General features: G+C 36.8%; 1 protein-coding gene across 6 annotated transcripts in view; it reads left to right on the top strand.

Annotated features, from left to right (window-relative positions):
* Positions 1-20606, top strand: part of GSTCD (glutathione S-transferase C-terminal domain containing) — a 45858-nt gene that overhangs the window by 16445 nt on the left and 8807 nt on the right. For 5 of the 6 annotated variants that reach the window (XM_039703786.1, XM_039703787.1, XM_039703784.1 and 2 more), the window contains 3 exons: positions 17375-17490; positions 17712-17756; positions 18123-18251. In XM_039703786.1, coding sequence (XP_039559720.1) covers positions 17375-17490; positions 17712-17756; positions 18123-18251 — 290 coding nt within the window. The remainder of the gene's footprint in view (positions 1-17374; positions 17491-17711; positions 17757-18122; positions 18252-20606) is intronic. The other variant, XM_039703789.1, reaches the window with a different exon arrangement.

The raw sequence follows: 20606 nt of genomic DNA, 5'->3' as shown, positions 1-20606 counted from the left end.
TTCTGGCTAAGTCCTTTAAAAACATTATTTGTTGTTTCCTTGTGGGGAAAGTAAGACTTGCTGGAAGTTGAAATACTTCATAGATGATTTAATTTTTTTTGTAATAATCTCTGGAGAACCCATTAGATTATTTGTAGATTATTTGTGAATGGATAATTCAAGATGTGTTCTTAATTTGCAGTTTTGATTTTACCTGATTACCGAAACTCTATTAATCTCTCCTGCTTAGTATTTAATATCTATAAGTAGTTATTTCTAAGGCTACTGGTAGTTTCCAGAGTCTGTGGTTGCCCAGATTTTATGTGCATTCATAAACTATCATACTAAATAAAAGGGAGTTTTATTTTGTAGTTATTAAACTGAACAGTTTCCTGCAGAAATGTAGGCAAACACATTTTGAACAACTTATTTTCCAATGTCACAATTTTGTACATTGGAAATATAAAACAAGTATAGAAGAGTATGTCAGAATCATTACCCAAGTATTGTCAAGTTTTGTGCAGCATTAGTGAATTTCTGGGAGCTCTTCACTGACATTTTATTAGGAGTTGGTGAATCGCAGGATATTTCATCCCAGCACATAAGATGTACCTTGAAGTTCATGTTTGTGCTCAAAGGTGAGCACTGTGCAAGGGGCTGCATTGACCTTCTTCCTTCCCCCAGGCTTGCTATGTTGCACAGTTGAGGTATGGAATTTGTTTCCAAACCATAAATCAGCTGTGACTGTAAAGTGTGAGTTAAGGAGGAATTTTTCTGCCTCTTGGAGTTGCTTATGGCTTCCATCTGCACTTTCATTGGTTTTGGATATTCGTGTTAAGAGCCATGAATGCATTACTTGATTACTTGATTTGGATACAGTTTTACATTGGAAAGGTCACGAGTTTGATTTTGGCTTTTCCTGAAGGCAACTTTTTATGCACAGTTGTTCATCTAAAGTTCTAATCAGCAATTTTGAGGAAGTCAGTACTGCTGTGTTCAAGAAAAAAAACCCAAACCTCATAGTGTTAAAAAACCCCATAAAATTATTTTCAGTGATTCATGATCTGTTCTGAGTAGTTTGATGCTTTCAAAAATTTTAATTACACAAAGGAAAGGCCAGACTACTGTATGCTTAGTGTTTTATTGAAGGTGGTATTAATTATTTTGTACTCTAAAGGCCTCTTTTCCAGATGGTTTGGAAATGCTTCTGAAAAGTTAATTTTTGGCTCATGTCTCATGTCAAATTTCTGGCATCTTACCATAGCAATATCTAAAGAAGTTCACATCCTTTAGAAACTTTTCAAGCATTGAAGAGCAAAGGCAAGTAGGAAGTTCATCTGTTTGTAGAATTATTTTTTAAGTGCAGAAGAATTGGAGAATAATCTCAATATTAAAATGAGTCAAACCTAATCTGAAACAATAAAATTTGTCCCCTCCTAGTGTGGAATATTGCTCTAAGCATCCAGAGATAATGGAGAGAGATACGGTGCTTGTGTTTCAGCTTGGGCTTCAGAAATTTTGCAGGTCTGTCATGGAGTTGTTGGTCTTTGTGTTGGTGTTTGAATGGCTTGTGTAAGTAATGTGAGTAGACCAGTTGAAGTATCATTCATGTAGTCATTCCCTCAGCACACTTTCCCTGGAATTTTCTGATGTATCTGATTGGTGAAGGAGGACTCAAATCTGCTTAAATGCTCTTGAATATCCCACTTGCAGATCTTCCATATGTTCTTGTGTTTTTAATGACAAGAAATAAGAAACAAAAGAACATCCTCTCACCTCAAAGATACTTTAAGATACTTCTGAGTGCTTCCATGAAGCTCAACTGGACAACCTTGGCTCTTGGTTGCCTTGCCTGTTTTCTGCAGAATTTCATTTGTTAGGAACCAGAGTATGCTGGACAAAAGTAAAAATGGGCTCCTAAACTCTGCTGTTTTATACAAACACTCCTTGCTGTCCAAAACTTTGTACCTGATATTTTTAAGGCTGCACTGAACATCAGCTCAGGTGGTCAATGGTTTTAGGCTGGATGTGTAATTTTCAAAGCTGCATATGGACACTGGTTTTATTTCTCTGTCCTTCATAGCCTGAGACAGGGAGAAATATTGGTGCATGTCATGGACTGCCGTGGGCTAACATTTCATGCTGCATCCTGGATGGAGTCATGAGTTTTGGTACAAGTTCAGGGGGATTTAATTAAGCAGTGTCTTTAGTAAACAACACAGTGCTTTTACTTGTACAATATTTGCACAGTATTTTCCAACATCAGGATTTTGTGCAAGAAATAAGCCCATTTATAGATATAATATCTTGAATCATGTCTCATATTTCTATTACAAAACTGTAAGCAAGTACTGTGAAAAGTCTTCTAACCAGGAGGTTTATTTTTTTTTTTTGTTTGTAACTTTTAGAATCAAGGGTTAAGAAAAGGATGTTTACTCTTGAACAGCTTCTGAATTTATTCTTGTAACTAATTTGGTTTTTTACCCATGAAGTATAGCTTTTCTATGTGTGGTAATGCTGAATATTGAGGAATATGGTTATGAAAACCAACATAAATAGATATATAGCCATCTTTTAGAGTCAGAATTTGTTAGTGTTAGAATTAGAATTGTTAGTGTTCTATAAGGTATTTTTTTGAGCACAGTCTATTACTTGGCAATTTTTGTGAAGCACTGCCATTATTTCTTCAGTGTGCTCTCATCATTTTTGAAAGCCTGAAAAAGATTTCTTCATTAAAATAATCTTATTCTCTAAAAAGAAAACAACTCCCCAAAAAACCCAACCTGAACTGAGACAAAACACTTCTTAATCCTCTATTTTACGCTACTCAAAAACATCTGCCAAATGGATTACTTTCCATCTTATCTGCAGCACGTATTTGACATTCCTCTCCTTGTGCTTGTTACCGGATGCTGTGGCCCACTTGTGATCTCACTTGATGTATATTGGCATTATAAGCTCTCTGTAACTTAGTTGGATGATGTTAGGTAAGGCAAAATGCAGAAAATAAATAATACCTTCAGTCAAGCTTTCTTGACACTTTGTATCTTAATTGTTTTGTAAACAAAAGTTAGTTTGTTCTTGTTTGTGTTGCCCAATTCCCCAATGATTTTTTTTTTTGTGGTTAATACATGCATTTTGCAGCTCTGTATGTTTTTAACTGTGCCATGAAGATCATGGTCACAGCTGATTCCCACTTGTAGGGAGCAAGTAGAACATATGGCCAAGATTATCAATGCTGAACTCCTATTTGAACCACAAGGTCAGAAATTTCATGTAAAGATCAGGTCGGTAGGTTGTTGCAATGACAAGCAGTAGGGCTGAAAATCACAGGAGCAACTTTCTGCTAAACATTGGAGTTGCTTGTAGATTGCACTTTGCCTGGGTTTGTGTCACATTCAAAACATGCAGGTTTAGGTGGACACACTTGTTCATGATTGGGCTCTTGGAAAGATGAGCAGATTTTGTGGTACATTTTTTCCTGAAAGTCCTGCAAGGATAAATTAATTTTAAATAATTAGGTAGTATCTCATATTTAGTTCAAGACTCTTTATGAATTGAGCTTTTTTTGAATAAGTTGGTGATAATTTTAATAAATATGGAAATAGCTGCTTAAAAGCTGTCTGTTTCTTAAGCTAGCTAAACAAATATAAGGAAACTTCCTTCTGACTTTTTTTTCATTTGGTAAATTTGATTTTTTGCAGTGGCTTGTAGACCTTACACTACCTCACTGCAACCATGTGTGTACTTTGTTTCAGAGTAGAAAGAGTCCTGCTGAGGTCATGTAAAAAAGGAGCAACAAGATCTTCAGTAGAATTGTCACTTTTTAAATTTATGTTGTTCATTAAGATGACTCAGATTTGCTACTGTGCAGTATATGCAATGCTGAAGAAACAAGCATTAAGACTAATTATTTCTTTCAGTTTTTATCAGAAATATGGTACATAGGTGAGTGCTCCCTACTGCAGGACTTTTATATTTCATTTAATTTTGTTGTGTGTCAGAGAGGGACAGAGCACAGTAAGCAACTAATTTTTCTGAAATATTTTCAGTACTAATTAATTAATTAAAAGAAAAACCCTAGCTCTGTAATATTTTAGTTATTAACTCAATACAGCTTTATGGAGAATTCAAATCTGACAGAATGTGGTTTGTTGTCCATTTGTAAGACATCCAGTGGCTGCTGCATGAGTAAAATTAGAAGCATACTTTGTTATTATATTTTTTGTATAAAGCTGCAGTACAAGAGAAGAAATGGGCTTTACAGACTTTGATTTATCAAAGGATCTTGAATTCCTTTGTACTTAAGGGGGGGAATTGAATGGCAAACCAGTGATTCTCTTCCATGCTCAAATTTCAGTGCCTGCAGACTATCTTGCATTTTTCTGCCAATATTTGCCATTATGCAGGTACACAATGGAGGTTGTGATTACTATTTTGCAGCTCAGGTTTTCATGGCTTTTTGAATGAAAAATGCCTCTTAAAATTACTGAATACTCAGTTAAGGATATTTCTGTAGTCCCAGGTAGTCTTTCCCCCTCCATTGTACAAACACTTTTCCATGTAATTGCAATATAATTTTTAGTGTAGATGTGCTTGTTCTGACTTGGGATCTTCTCAGCTTGGTTTACTCCAGAAGTGGTTTAATCTAAGTAAAATTATCCCATCACATTTCCTCAAAATAATCTCACTCTTAAAGCAGAAACACCCATGTTAAGGATTATATTTGTACAAATCTATTGATTTGACTGATGAACCTTCTCACTATGGGTTAGGCTTTGTGCCATGTTGCATTAGTTACTGTCAGGACAGTTTTGTGCCTTTGGCTTGAGGAGAATTTGCACAAAACATCCATACCCCATTGGCTTACTCTTTTCCAAATGCTTCCTCTGCTCTCTGGTTAAATGAGGGCTCGAGCATCTGCAGAACATCTGTCTCAGAGCTCCCAACAGGAGTGTGGATGTGCCCTGCTCTCAAAGGTGGGGTCTGTGCAAAGGTGAAGGATCCCTGTGTTTCTCAGTTCCTTTCACCTACTTAGGAGAGCTTTTATTTCCTTGAGACCAGTATTACTGGGGTCTTTCCTTCTCAATTCCCTGCACAGTTGTAAGTCCAGAGAAAGAATGCTGGCTGTCATTGTGTACATTGTATGTAGAATGGGATGCAGAATCTTGCATTCTTCTGTGTGGAGCTTGTGACTAGGAAGACTAAGGACAGTAGGATGACAGAACATGCAAACTGTTAACTCCATTCTGAAGAAGGTGACTCTATTGCTGTCTGAGCTTGATATGCATTTGCTTAAGCCCAGTTTGTGTATGTGCATGTGACAGGCCAAATTTGTTCAAAAAATCCAGAGGTTTTATTTTCCTCTTTATGTAGTGATTTTAGAATGTCCTGATTTTTAAATGATGTGAAGCATTCTTATAGTCATTTATCAGAATGACTGTGTGCTTATATATATATTAGAAGAGATTTTATGTTTAAGAACTGCTAGCTAAGGCAGTGCCTAGCAGATGCACTACTGAGGCAGTTCTTCAACAGGTGCTGCTGTAAAGTCTACAAACTATTCATTTGTTTCATTGCTGGACATCCCCTCTTTCAGTTTATTAGGTGATGATGGGGTCTGTAGCTGCAGATACTTGGTGACCTATTAGATCAATTTCTGATCAGCATTAAAAGATTATGACAGAGTAAATATGTGTGTATAACCTCCAGTACCACAACTCTATCCACATTTGATGATGGTGCAGGAAAAGGAGCTCTGAGATGGTTTTTGCACTAGAAAGGCAGTAGGTCCTCCAGAGGTCTTACCCAAAAAAACCCATTCCTGGGATGACATTTTGTGCTGGGTTTTTTTACTTGTTTTCCAGCTTTTGGCTCCTTTGACATTATACTGGCACATAAAGTTAATGTCAAAGCCCATTTGCTACACAACAAGCTACAAATAATTATCTGTTGTTTGAATATCTTAAGTCTGTGTTTAGTTGTGTATTTTTTCATTAAGGCAGATGTTTCAAGAACATGCCTTCTGGCAGTTAGTGGGAGATATATTTTCTTTTTAAGTTTCTGAAGGCAGCTATTTCTTTAGTCGGAGTCTTTGTTTAGTTGACAGAGCTGATTAATTTCTGTTGGAAAAGAGTTCATGATTTTTCATTTCTGTTGGCTTCAATTTACAGAAATTCAGCAAGCTGTTTGAATTCACTTTTGTTGATGCTGTGCAGTGTTTCTGTCTCCATCCCCTCAAAACTGTTATAAAGTAACAAAATGAGGACATGAAGGGGATACTGTGTACATTTTCTCCCCTTAACTAATTAGTACAGAGTTTTTGTGTGGGAGATAAATTTATGGATGACCTTTCTGTTTAGTTAAGTGGCCTGAAGTATGCTGGTAGTTTGTAGAGGAAACAGAAGTGATGTGTAAAGCAGAAAGTGCTGCTTTGTCTGCAGCCAGCTGTTCCAAGTGGCCAGATGAAGCCATGACTTTGTTTCCTAATGCTCCCACTTGAAAGGCCTGGGGAGCTGGAGTGCAGTACTGGGCTGGTGCCCACAGTTTCATTAAATTTTTTTTCCTCCCCATTTAAATCCAGGTCTCTGTTTCAAAGATGGTTGAAGGGATTTATGGATTTTCTTGATTATTTGCTTTCATAAACTATGTAAGAATAATACAAAAGGCCACCTGCCACAAAGCTGCTTACAACACAAGAAAAAGGAACCTTTTATTATTAGAACCATTGATTGGGCAACAAGTGCCAATTTTATGTATTTGTTGTCTTGGAAACTCACTTTTGCCTCTGCTTTGGATTTCAGGAAAATGAATTAGCCTGTGACAATATTTTCAAGCCTGGGTACTTTTATTCCTTATAATAACAGAACACCCTCTTCTGCTCTTTTGTCAAGTATGTATGTATGTATGTAGTGGAGAACTGTGTGCACAACTAACTTTTCATCAGTGTTTCTGAGGTTATGTTTCATTGGATTAGCCAGAATTAAAAAAAAAAATAAAATCCACCATTAGGCAGCTTTTGAATTGATCAAAACCAACTTTTCTCTTAACTGGTATTTTATATATGCTCTGAAAACCTTCTAGGAATGTATTTGTGATGTGATGTGTAGCATAAGCTGACAGTTCTGTGTTACTTGAGAGGCATTTCCCCCCCTTTTTTTTTCATGTGTAGTCCTTTAGAAATTCATTAAAACACATTGAAATTTCATTTAATTTTTATCTTCTAAACTTGATCTAAAATGTTACTGTCTACATGTTGCATGTTTTTGACTTGTCATGAAGAATTTCTATTTATGGCAGAATTGTTTTATTTCACAATCTTTCTGACATAAAAGGTGCAATAAAGTAGCATTAGTTGGTAATGGGTGATTATTGCTATGTAATACGATCCAGATGACCACACCATCATTTTTATATATTAAAAGGAAAGAAGTGGATATTTCTTTTGTTTATTTCATTGGTTTGTCTTCCACTGCATCATAGTTTGTTTGTGCTGATTATTGTCAATTTGTGCTTTACCTAACTTGGCAGGATTTGAATGGTTCATTTGGATTACTGACAACAATGAAAAGGAGCACTTTGAACAGAAGCATTCTGCAAAATACCCTGATTCTGTTAGTGTGGATAAATATCTATTACAGCTTTAAAGGTGGTGGGGTACCAATGGCCTGGCTGTCTTTAGGAATGTGTTTGTTACAAAGCCTGGGTTATTTTCTCTAATAGTAAATGCCAGTCTTGATTAGCCGGTGGTCTGGTTCTTTCTACGTAGTTACAGCACTTCTCCAGGCTGAGAATGCTGAGATACATGTTGGTTTCCACCCAAACTGGTTACTAAGAGCACCATAGACATTTCAAAGGGAATTTAGGAGCTGTTCTTGGCCGTGGCGTGCTACCTGCAAAGTTGCCCAGCAGGCACTTTGTAAGAGGAGCTTCATTGTGGCTCAGGGACTGCCACCTCAGCAGCTTGGGGCTTGCTCGTTGTGCCTTCAGAGGCTGAGAGCACTGGGGAGAAAACATGCTGTGCAAAGAGAAATGCTGATTGAAAATTTTTATTAGTGGTGGTTTTGTGTGTTTGCTTTTCTAAAATGTCTCATACAAACTACTAATGGCAAAAGTTTATTTATTCCAGAGTGCAGCTCTGGAGGTTAAACAAACTTTAATGTTGATCATCAGCGTTTACAGCGGTAACCTGGCACAAGCAGATACTGATGTTCAACATCAGAGATTAAAAGAGCACTTATCCAAAGCTTGTGACTCACTTAAATTATATGGAAAATACCCTACTTAGCTATATATTTAAAGGAAATAATTGTATTTGCTATCTAAACTGCTGTTCATTTTGATTCCCCTCTGCCCCAACTTTGCTTCAAAACTTAATTAGAAAAAAAAGAAATGAAAAGAAAACGTTGAGTGGTCAAGCAGTTACTATTACTGAATGAAAACCTTATGATGGAGCTCTGTAATGCCTGTATTTCCTCTGAACTCTTGAATGTTTTTTCAGCCTTTTTAGCTAACATAAAGCACATGAATACCAAAGACACTCATTTCATACAGCAAATTTGATTGAATTTCCTAAAATTTTCGTAAACTCCAGATTTATACAGGATCAAGCTGAAAGTGTTGTAATAATTGCAATGTGTAGATCAGACAGAATTCAGAGAATGGAGAAATGTGTAACCTTGGCCTTTCCATGTGCAACTTGGATGCCTTTGTTTGGAAGTTATATACAGCCACTGTGAAATGATGTTATTTGCATGTTGAAATGTCATCAAACCTTTGCAGTGTGGGATTTAATTTTTGTAATGACAGAAATTCAGGATGAAATTTCAAGGATGAAATTACTTTTCATCAGGATGTTCTGAAGGAATTCCTCCAGCCATTCATCTTTGTAAAGTAAACAGGCATAATGTGTGAAGTTAAGCTGAAAGTCCTGCTGTTTGTCCCGCAGCCAGTTGTCCAATTGCTTGATACATAAGGGACAAATGAAGTATGTCTGCCTTCCAAGCAGCTTTTTTTTTTGTTTCTGGTTTATTATTTCAGGCTCTCTCACTCTTATTGATAAGCAAATCAAAGACAGGAATCATCCAAATTATCCATATAGCTAATATGTAATTTTTTTTCTTAATTGGAGGTGGTGATGGGAATTCATGAGTTGGTGTATATACAGCATATCAGAAGGAGTCTTTTGGGCTTTCCTTTAATTCTGCAATTCACGACTTCCTGTACAGAGGCAATTCAGTCCTTACCTTTTCCTTAACAATCAGTTATAAACAATTCAGCATAAGGAGCTCAGAAAGGGAAATCTCTGTTCCTGCTGCCTCTGAGCAGCTGAGAGCTGGTCCCCTGCAGGCAAGCTGCTGCTGGCCAGCTGTGAGTGTGAACAGCAGGGGCTTCTGGCCCTTGCTCTGACCTCGCAGCTGCCACTGCTGCCTGCTGGGGAAGGAGCTCTCCTGTTTTTACAAGGACAAACACTCTTAGTCCCCGGTGAGAACTGACTTCAAGTCCCCTTTCTCAGCAAGACAGTAGCTGTTAATCAGTATATTAGGCTTGTGAAAGGTAAACCAAGCATTTGATTCTGGTTTCCTTGTCAGACAGTGACATCTTCATTTGAAGATATTTTGCAGAAAGCGAGCAACCCCTGCCTCCCAAGCCTGGGTGTTACTGACATTTGGTATAATGTGTATATATACATTACCAAACGTGTGTTCTACCTATGCTGTGTATAGGTAGAACAGCACTCCGTTTGTGTTAGAGACCTTTTCCCACATTTAGTACAGCAGAGGCTGCTTTTCCCTTTCCTTTATTCTTCCCCAAATGTTTTATCATCTTTCACTTTTTAAGTTTTGTATTGCTGTGCTTTCTTCATCACATCTTAAACACTTCGCCATAAGTGATAGGTGGGTTTGGGCACCTAAGGAGCATAAGATACAGGCAAAATAGCTGGCTTGATGGAATCCTGACCCTAAAGGAGTGAAGGTTAGGCAGAGAGGTGAAGAAAGAGGAGTGGGAGAGAGGGAGTGTATGAATACATGTGCAAAGGAGTAGAAGAAGGGTGACTGCAGGGTCTTTGTTTCTGCCCATAATTCTGTCATGAAATTTTAAAACAAAGTTATTCCCTAATCCTTGGGATTCTAGAAAAATAGCTTGAAAACAGGAATCTCAAAGGCTTCAGAATGAGAGCAAGAGTGAACAGACATTGTCAGCTTAAATGTGTAGGAGCTGAGTACTTTGGAACTAATCTAATGTTTTGGGAAAGGTGCTGACAAATGATTTTTGTGAAGATTGCTCTTGGCAATATTATAATGTGAAAAATTTGGAAGAGCACGGCTAGCAAATACATGCTAATGTGGATAACACTCGTTAATTTAAGTACATATAGAGGCTTCATAATCTAGTACAAAATAGTTTTAAAATAGTGTAAATAGTAGATTAATGTAAGGTCTTTGTTTTCTAGTTATGTTAGGTCTTTGTTTTCTTTGTTTGCTTTTTGCTGAATATTTAGAAGAAAAGTTTTGAAGATAATTAATTGGGAAAAAACCAAACAACAAGTCTTTTTAAAATAGAACGTAGTTACATTCGGGGGACCTCAACATTAATTTTCATTTCTTTTTAGTAGTGTCTGTAGGTCTTTATGATTTTTAAAGGTGCCTTACTCTTTTCTTGCTTAAAATACTTTAATGCAAAAAAAAAAAAAACCAAACCAAAAAACCCCAAAAAACAAAAAGGAAAGCGAGCCAAGTTCCTGCTTAGGTTGTCAAGGGTCAGTTTTCATAGCTGTCTGACCTTTATAGACTGCACCAAGATAGCATATGTGAGATGTAGGGGTTTTTTGTGCCTGAAGTGATAAAACTATTTTGCACAGCTTGCCTTAATAAAGAGCAGATTGGTTACTAACATCAGGAGGGACTCCTACCTAAGAAAAACCCAATAAAATGCTGTCATGGAGTGCAGTTGTCTTTCCTGTCCTTTTGACTATTGCCCAATATATTTTAAATCATGCATTGTAGCATTCTCTTCTCCTATTCCCTTGACTGTAGCTAAAACATCAACACATTTCATCATAAAAAAACTTTTTGTAATAAAAAGTAATGTGGCCTCTGGGATTTTCTTTTCTGGCCTTACCTGTTGACTCTCAGTGCATGCTGCACTATCTCCAGAGGGGTGGTTTATAGGCTTCATTTGTAATGTTTAGGAGGTTTTGTTTGTTTGTTTTCCCCCAGCCCAGTGAATGCTAATGCCATTTTTGCAATATGTGCACATGAGTAACTTTAGGAATGCTGCTCGTTCTCTGAGGCTTCTCAGGAACATTCAAGTGTTCCAAGTGTGGTCTTTGCAGGATGGAGACCGATGCCTTCTGAGCTGCCAAGTGCAGAGTAGCCATCTGTTCTCAGCTGTAAGGAGGCTCCAGACAGAAAATGTTGGCCAGTTGTAAGTCCCAAGCTTCTCAGAGTTAGTTAAAAAACAAAACACAATGTTCCTGAAAATCTAATAATTCTTGGGATGAACTAAATTAATGCAGTGCTCTGGTAGGAAATAGTGAATAGACATTCCTACTATGCCAAGACAACTTTATAGCAGTTTTGTTCATTTAATAGAGATTGCTGCTTTTAGAAATATGTGAAGCTGCAGAGTTGGCATATGTGCCTGTTACCTCTTAAAGTTTTGCATGTCCTTTTACCAACTAGTAATAGCATGTGGGGTATTTCCAAACCTCATAGTTCCAGAGTATGTTTTGATAAACATCCAGCAGGGTGGAAAAAAAGCTTACAAAAACAACAACAAAAAAGCCCAACCACCTACATCTGAACTGAGTGGATAAATGTGGCTGCTGATTGCTTTTATTCATAAAAATACACTCTGGCCTTCAGGATATGCTTCTGCTTCAAACAGGTGTAGTATAAAACAAGATATTCTGTAAAAGGATAATATTAAAAAGGAAGGAAAGTTAGGTTTTCAGCAATGCAGCCTCATCTATGAAACAGTGTTTTTACTGTATCTCTAGTTCATATTTTAATTCTCCAAGAGTGAATGAAGAGAAAACTTAAAAATGGGAGAAGATGAGGTCTGGAGGACAGTAATAAGAGCACAACACTTTGGTTAGTGTTGCTGGGTGGTTTTTTTTTTAATGTCTGTGATAAAGTGGTATATTTTGTGATAGGACTAATGCATTAAAACTCTGATGCAAAAGTAAGGAAATACGTACAGAATCAGGACTAGATGGTTTGATTTTTTTAATTTGCCCCAACTCCATTACTTGTGAACTTAAATCAGAAAAGTGTTTTAAGAGTAAATCAATAGTTTCATATCCACTGTGTTAAAAGAGAGACCAGAATAGCAATTTTCAAATGCAAAGAAAGAACAAATGAATCAATAATAACCTTAAGCTATCTGATCTTGTATTTGATTGAGCAAATGTTGTAGCCTTTGTAAACAAACACATAAATTTAGTTATTATATAATAGACTTGTATTTCACTGAGAACTAAAATGTAGTGATAGATTGTTGTGAGTCATCTGTGTTAGCAGAGTTAGGAAGCAGGCAATTACCATAGGTGCCATTCTGCTTTACACTGTGGTTTCTCTTGAGAATTGTTCAGTGAGCAAGCTTAATTTTGTACATTGTAATTCTTTTAATATTGTATCCAAATTTAGGGAGAAAGAAAAGGTTGGTAAATGTTGTCTCTTAGTGACACAAACAGTAAAGCATATCCTTTAGTCCTTGCATAGGAGTTTATACCTGGTTAAAGAGAAGAAGTAAGTTACAGTCTGAGCACTTCAGTCATGACTGTGTGTGTTAAAAAACTTACAAAGACAGATTGTCATAATTCTTGTAAGTACAAAACAATTCTGTTTGGTGCCAAAAGCTGTTTGGCTTTCTGGGCCAGTGTCACAGTGCCTGGAGAAGGCCAATGAGGAGGCTGAAGTGTACATATGCTGTGTACATATGGAGTGCAGCACTGGGATATAGCTCAACAAACCATGAGAGACCCACACCATATGGAGTGGTAAAGCACCCAAGAGAGCCTGGCCATTCCTAGAAGTAGTGGTACAGACAAGGGAATGGTAGAGAAAGGAATTCTTTGTTTACCTCTGCAGTAACAGGGCTCAGACTGTTCAGAAAGCCAGCAGAGTTGCCACATCATCTTGTGTTAACTGCATCTTTCTGCTGCAGCTTGTGGATGTGCCTTTTGGAAAGGTGTGAGCATTTAGTTCTCCTGGTGCTGTTCAGAGGTTTCTGGCCCCTGTGTCTTCATACACATTGTAACTCTGTGAGATTCTCTGCAGAGCCAGAAAGCATATCCTTTCCCACCTACAGGTTCCTTTTTGGGTATACCTTGGGACTGAAATCTTGATAAAGCAACAAGGTCAAGAGAATGAAAAAGAAAGAAAATTGAGATTTGCTGTAGTTTTCTCTAAAAAAAAAAAAAAAAAAAAAGTCCAGCATAGAGCTTTGGCTGCTAGGATAGTTGATATTCCTGATGCTTCAAAGTGGGTTTTCTTTTCTTTCGGATGTTTTTTTCCCCCTGGCCTTCCAAAATGTGAATTAGACTTTTACATTGCTGAAAGTAGGAGAACACAGAAGTATTATCTCAACATAATGAAAATGCTGATTAAATACCTACTTTAAGATTTCATGAAGATGTTCAGAAAGCTGTTAAATGTTCCATTTACTTTTCAATTTTTGAAAATTCCTCTATTGTGTAAGTTAGTTGCATTAGATTTCGGGGGTTCATTTCTGATGGAGCGGAAAATGTAAAAGCCATGGAACATTTTTGCTAATTTGATGATGTTGTCTTAGTGAATTTCAGCAGATTAGGTATCCCACATTATAAGAAAGACTTTAATGATCAAATTCAACAGGTTTTTTAAAGCTTCTCTTTTAGAGGCCCGCTTCTGAATTCTGCATTCAGGTCAGAGCTCAAAGTCTGACCCTTAGGCTTAACACACACAGTAAAGAAGTATATTCTTTGTAACTAAGAGGCAGGCTTCCAGTGACAGATACTTTTTAGTCCAGTATCACTCAAACAGCCTGACTGAGTTACTTCACAACTGTAAGAGAGTTGAACATAACAAAAACAATTTACACTGAGCCTGATAAGTGGAGAGCCAAGGTCAGTGTCATTCTACAATCTAGATTGCATTGGGGAATTGGTTAGAGACATTTTGCAGTGTTAATTGTTTTATGGCTACTCTGGAATGAAAGTCTGTTTCATTCCCAAAGCTGAAACCATAAGAATGTAACTTTTTGTTTTTAAATGGACAGATTTATGTCAATGAGGAGGTATTCAAGTCCCAATGCAGGATGTGGTCCAACTTCTCTCTCAACAGCCGTGCTTGTTGTGTCCCCTACTTTGAGTTATGCCCAAGTGAACAAGCTACAGACACACTATTTGCTATATTGAAATCAGGTAGTGCTCAAAAAATATAATCATACTTTTTGCCCAATCAAATTTGCCTCCCTCCACTATTACAAAAATAGAGGAGAATTGAGACATTTTCCTCCTGCATGCCTCTTTGCCTTTTGATATAGTGTGTATTTCAGACTGTGATTCCACTGGGTCCTTGCCAGGGCACCCTTGGAGGTGATGCTGGGGCTGGCTGGCCTGGAAGTATCTTCTGATACTTCCCCTCTCTCCTCTGGTGTGGTCATGCAACAAGTAGGGAACAGATGTTGCTGAAAGCTAACAGGATGCTGCTTGGGAGGGAGGGGAAGGGAGACAGGACAGTGCAGTGAAAAGGGGCAGCTGGAAGGTGGTCCCAGGCTGGAGAAGGGGAGGGCAGATCTTGAGCTGTCAGCATTGGCCCACACAGATTTAATAAAAGCAGCTGAATTTGAAGAAGAATGTTGTTCAAATAACCAAGGCAACTGATGGACCTCAGCAAAGTTATTTGCTTTACTAATTGTATTTATTGCAAGATTTGGCAGAGTTAATTGGAAGAAGGTGGTATTATTTTTGACTGCTGAGAGTATTTCTTTGTAAATAAATGTTAGCTGAGCTGGATTCCTTACATCTTTTTTGAGTTCTGCTTATTGTAGTGGTTGCATGGGAACCACTGTACCGCTGTATTAATGTGACTAATACTCTGTGTAGACACAAAACACCATAACACAAAAGTACAACAACCCCCACTACAAAGAAGCAAATAACACCCCCTACCTGCCAACAGGTATCAAAAAGAGTTTAGCAAAAGATATTGTGGGTGTTAGGAAATAATTAGAATATCCTGAATTATCATAAGAAACTACCATTAAGAAAAGCATTGGTTTCAGAAAAACTTGTTCAGCTCAGTATAAAACAGTATCTGTTGGTTTGTAGTTACTGAGCCTTTTTGTTGTACTTAAACAGTACAGCCATGAATACACTTCCTCTGAATTTCCATGAAAAGTAGAATCATATTATCATTTGAATTAGTTAACCAAGGCTTATGTAAAAGATACCTGTGCTGAAACGATAGAAGTATGCAACCCTACTGTATGTAACAGGAGAATGCACACCCTGTGTTACATGGATGTGTTGGTAGCTGCGTGTGCAGATGTACTATGGTAGGACTTGGAAGTTGAATAGGGTTAAATTCTTAGAGGTGATATATGGGGTTTGGTTTTTTTAAGGGTACTTTAGTGACTTTTCATGTTTAACTTGAGAAATATGAAAGAATTTTTGAGGACTGAAGGATTATACGAAATTGAATACTGACCGAGGTAATACAAAAGTAAAGGGGGCTTTGCCTTCTGAAAAGTTGATATTTATTTGTGCCAAAGTACAAGACCTCTGAATGCCACAGAAACTTTAAAGTTCTGCTTGACATGGGCTGAATTAACGGTAATGTTGGATTTGTGAAACCAAATGAAATATTTTTGTTGTGACTGTTTATTGAAAATGAATTTTTCTGGGACTGCATGGCAATCTATTAGTTGGGTTCTCATGAATGAAGCAAATAATTTTATGGGGACCTTTCAGTGTATTGTACAAAAAAATGTCAAGTTCTTCAAGGTTTTGCCTTGTAGAGCTAAATTTCAAACTGTTTTTTTTCTTACTGTTCTTGAAGACGGCAATTAACATAGTTTACAATCACAGAGCTTGTGAAATGGCAAGTGAACTAATATTTTTAGATGCAAAAGTTTTAGTTGAATTTATTTCCTGTTTGCTGTAGTGAAGGACTAATTAACCATGCTAACTAACATTCTTTGCAGGCCACATCACAACTTGCTATGTTTCTGTAATTCTGGCTACCAAGCTCAAAATACAGAGGTAGAGCAGGCAAAAGTCCTATTGATTCAAGCTTCATTTTATCCATCTTTCAAGGGAATATTTACTACTTATTGTTTGCACAGTAAAGGAGGATAAACCTTGTTAGTTGGTGACCATGAGGAGTTAATTGCTAGTTTTTGAAGACTGTAGGCTAATTCTTAAAAAATTACTTTTCTTAATAATTTAATGCTCATGACGTTGACTAACCTAGTACTTAGTAGTGGATCTGGTTTTGCTGATGAAACCTGTGACTATTTTACTTTTTGATTTTTAGGGATCTTAGAATCTATTTGCTAATTTTGCACAGTATGAAAATTTGATGGTTTTCAGGAGTTGTACTTAATACTAAAGAGTAATTTCAGTACTTTTTTCTTATTGTGAAGATGAGGTGTCAATATCTGTGTCAAACTCTGCTTTCTGAACAAGTAAAGGAGTCTTTAATAGGTCTGTCAGCACTCAGCCCCCCTGAGACAAAACACAGCATTACAAATGCTTAAGTGCTGACTCAACAAATTTATTGTATCTGAAGCAGCTCTTGTTGCAGTTTTATAAGCACATTTGAAAGAAATGAATAGTTTTTCCAGTTTTGGTTGTTAGAGATGTGATGGAAAGCCAGTCTTTGCTATGTAGAAATAGTCATTTGAGAAGTACCTCCTTGCACATGCAGTCATTCAAATAAATAGGTCTGGTTAGTATAAAAAGTAAAAATTGACAGTAGAAAGAGTACAAGTTTTAAAACCAAAATGCTTAAGGATAGTGTATATAGATAGAGTAAATGAGGATTTATTTTTGCAGCCTCACTGTGAATATGTTTGAACTCTGTCTCTCAGCATGAATCACAGGTTTGGAGGAGAATTAGGCCAGAGCTTACATGAGTTTGATTGCTTTACATTAAGTTTATATGAGCTGGTTCCTAAGGATACATTAACAGCAACAACTAGAAGGTTAATTTTGGGGAAGGTTCTACCAAATATTTAATACATTAAATATTAATTTAGCTTGAAGTGGATTAAGATGTACAAGTTTTCCAGCGGTTTTCAATCTCAGTGATAAATTGCATTTGCAGTGCTTTGCAGTTACCCATGTAAAATTGTCAGTGTTGAGAGCTGTTGATCATTACTTAGACATTTTCTCTGTCATCCCCAGGAAAGATGTCTCGAGACCGGGCTCTCAGGAAGCAGCAGCAGCTGAACAATTTGGTAGCAGCAGTGACAAAACTTGCAAAACCTGGAGATTTGATTGTGGATTTTTGCAGTGGAGGGGTAATGTATGTTTTTGTTTATATGGTGCAACTTCTTTCAGCTTTCGTCTTTGCAGTGCTAGGTGGTTGCTGCTACAAAGAAAAGCAGATGTGCAGATGCTGAAATTTTAGCTGCTTTCAAAGGTTCTCTCATTGCTATGGGGATGCTCATCACATAATGAGTGAACAACAGGGAACACTGAAAAATGACTCAGATTTTGTTATTTCTTTTTGTTTTCACAGGGCCATGTTGGAATTGTTCTTGCTTATATGATGCCATCATGTCAGGTAAATCCTCAATAAAAAGATTTCTGGTAATCATCTTAAAAAGATGTGAAAGATGTGTATATAGAGAGGACATATAGAGGTCACAGTTGTCTCAGCAGAGGATTTAGGATTGGAACATGCAAATTTTTTAGCATAATCCCCAAATGAGTGTGTGCTTTCCAGAGAAGACAAAGGTAGTCTGATTAATATTGGCAAGTATTAAATGTTTGTTCCCGGGTGTCCAGATAATAATTTTGTAGATCTCAGACTCTGCCACAAGTGATTCAGAGGTTTTGTCAACAAACTACAAAGTTTTCTGCTTGGTAGTGTTGTACTTTTATTTCTCAGTATTATTTTGCCTTACTTTCTCCTATGTGTGAAATTTAGGTGGTACTCATAGAAAATAAGGAGTTATCTCTGATCCGTGCTAAAGACAGAAGTGATGAACTAGGTTTAAACAACATTTGGTTTATTCAAGCAAATTTGGACTATTTTAATGGGACTTTTAACATTGGGGTAAGTGATTATAACTTTTCCACTTCAAAACTTCTGTCTGATTAATTATTCTTAAAACAACTGATATACATGAGAGAATAAAATTCTGTATGTCTATACAGACTGTGAAAGTAAATGAGATTAATCTTCTGTGTAGAATTTTACAGCCCTAGTGAAGAATAAGGCATAAATAGTATTTTGTAGCTCTGTAAATATTCCTGTCATCTAGGTTTTTATGCTGTTAATAGAATATGAACCTGTGTGGCAAGGTGCAAGCTTTCCATGCAAGACTGACTGTTCTTTAAATCATCCATCTAAAAGCCTGTTTAGATTGTAGCTGGGGATAGGTAATGCTAAAGGTTTATGATACATGAACAGTGCTGTTTAACTGTTTGGTTGGTTTATTTAAGAAAGGAAAAGAAATTTAATGCAGGAGACAGAGGAGAGAATAAATGGTTTTAGCCCAGTCCTTCCAAGTGTAAATTTCCTATTCTCTAGCTTTATTTTCTGTGCTACATTGTCATATAAATCTCAGTGCATGAACTAGAGAGCTATTTCAAAATACCAGGATCTCATGAATAATACACTGACTTGGTGTGTGTGAAATGCTTAATAGTTGTTTTATGAAGTGAGTCTCCAATTTTGTGGTCATTGGAATTCTGATCCTGATTTCTGGGGGCCCATTTTAAAGGTTAATACAATGTTAACCCTGTGGAGTTTTTATTTAATAAAAAAGCATTACATTCTCTCTTTCAAGTTTTGTGACAAGGGAGATATTGAAGTATATGTCAGAAGAGTTCACTTGGAAATTCTTCTTTTCTAAATATCTGCATTAGTCTTCACATTTTATTTTGTTTCACATAGTGAGTTCAATGTATAGGGTATACTGAGAAAGCTTTGTCTTGAATTTTATTTGGGATTTTTTCTTAACTAAATGGGTTTTCAGAAAGCCAGAGATATCATTTGGTGTAACAGGTCATACAGGCTCAGCAAAGCTACTGGTTTATCTGCTGCTTTTTTAAGGTCTCTTTTTCTGCAAGCAAAAAGAGGAAAGCAGAGTGCTGGCTTTGTTTTCTACTTGGATAGATGAGGAAGTAACTATAATTGAATTCCATGATAATCTGATAGCTGTGATATTAAGATTCTATTTCTGATGTTAAACTAGTTTTATTTTTGTTGTTAAATTCATATGAGCAGAAAATTTAATCATGCAATTATTTTCTTGTTAATTTTTTAGTGTTTTGCCTGAGACAAGAATATTTGTTTCCATCTGTATGCAATTACAGTTCAGTTGATGATTAATGGTCTCCTCAGCTGAGCTTACAGCAGCAGACTGGAAACAAAAAAGACTTTGTTTTAATCTATATCTGAGAGCAAAGTTTTTATCTTCCAGTTGCTCTACCTTGAAAAACGGCTTTGAACCCTGAAATCTGAGCTCTGCAGTCTTAAACCTCTTCTCTAGACATACAGTGAACTAAAAACAAAGCAAACAATGTAGTTTAATAAATCCACACTGCTGCATAAAATCAGAAATATGCCTCAAAAACATCCTTAGTTTAAGTATGCACCAGGCCTACTCTTTGAGGTGCTGAGAAGGCACCTGGGAGGAGGCAGAGAAGGTAATGCCCCATTTCAGTGGTGCATTTGGCATCCCAGCTATGGATAGGAGGGAGCTGCCTGTGTTCCCTTGCAGTATGTTGAGTACTGCAGTCATTTGCTTTTCTGTAGGAGAGCAGAAAGAATTTGGGTGCAACCTTTGTGTTGCCCAAACATGTCAGTGCTCGCGGGTAGTTGTGATCAAATGTTATTTTAGTTTTAGTTAGAGCCCCTCACAGAAAGAAAAATAAATAAAAGAATAACAAAGAGGAAAAAAGTAATTAAAGGAGGGCAAGTTGTATTTGATGCCTCCCCTAGCTCCAGTGTTTGTTTCCTATAGATTTTACTCAGTACTTGAAAATCAAATTATCTAATTTTATATAATATCAGCCTAATTTTAGCATAATAGCATAATTTTTTTCCTTAAGATGTGACCTTCAGGTATATCTGCTTCTTCTCATGATGCTTAGTTGAAATCCAGTTTTGACATAGTTCTTTGTATTTCTAAGTCCTTTTTGCTTGACAAAAACTTTTTACAAATCACCACATACGTTTTTCTGTTATTATGTATTCCACAACTACTATTTGTCCTGGAGATTTGTGTTTGGTTTATTTGAGATCACAATGAAGTGCACCTGCCTTTTGAGTGCTTTTGGTGAGTGATTGATTCCTTGTTAATGAAATACACCCTAAATTTTCCTCGACATAGATATGAAGGAGAGAAATTAAAAACTGGAGAATTAAGGACCAGGCCTTCTGTGTAACAGCTTTAGTTGCAAA

This window comes from Passer montanus, unplaced genomic scaffold, assembly GCF_014805655.1.
Source record: "Passer montanus isolate IOZ18808 unplaced genomic scaffold, ASM1480565v1 scaffold169, whole genome shotgun sequence".
NCBI lineage: Eukaryota > Metazoa > Chordata > Aves > Passeriformes > Passeridae > Passer > Passer montanus.
Note: the sequence above shows the minus strand (reverse complement) of the source record. Positions and strands in the feature narration are given on the sequence as shown.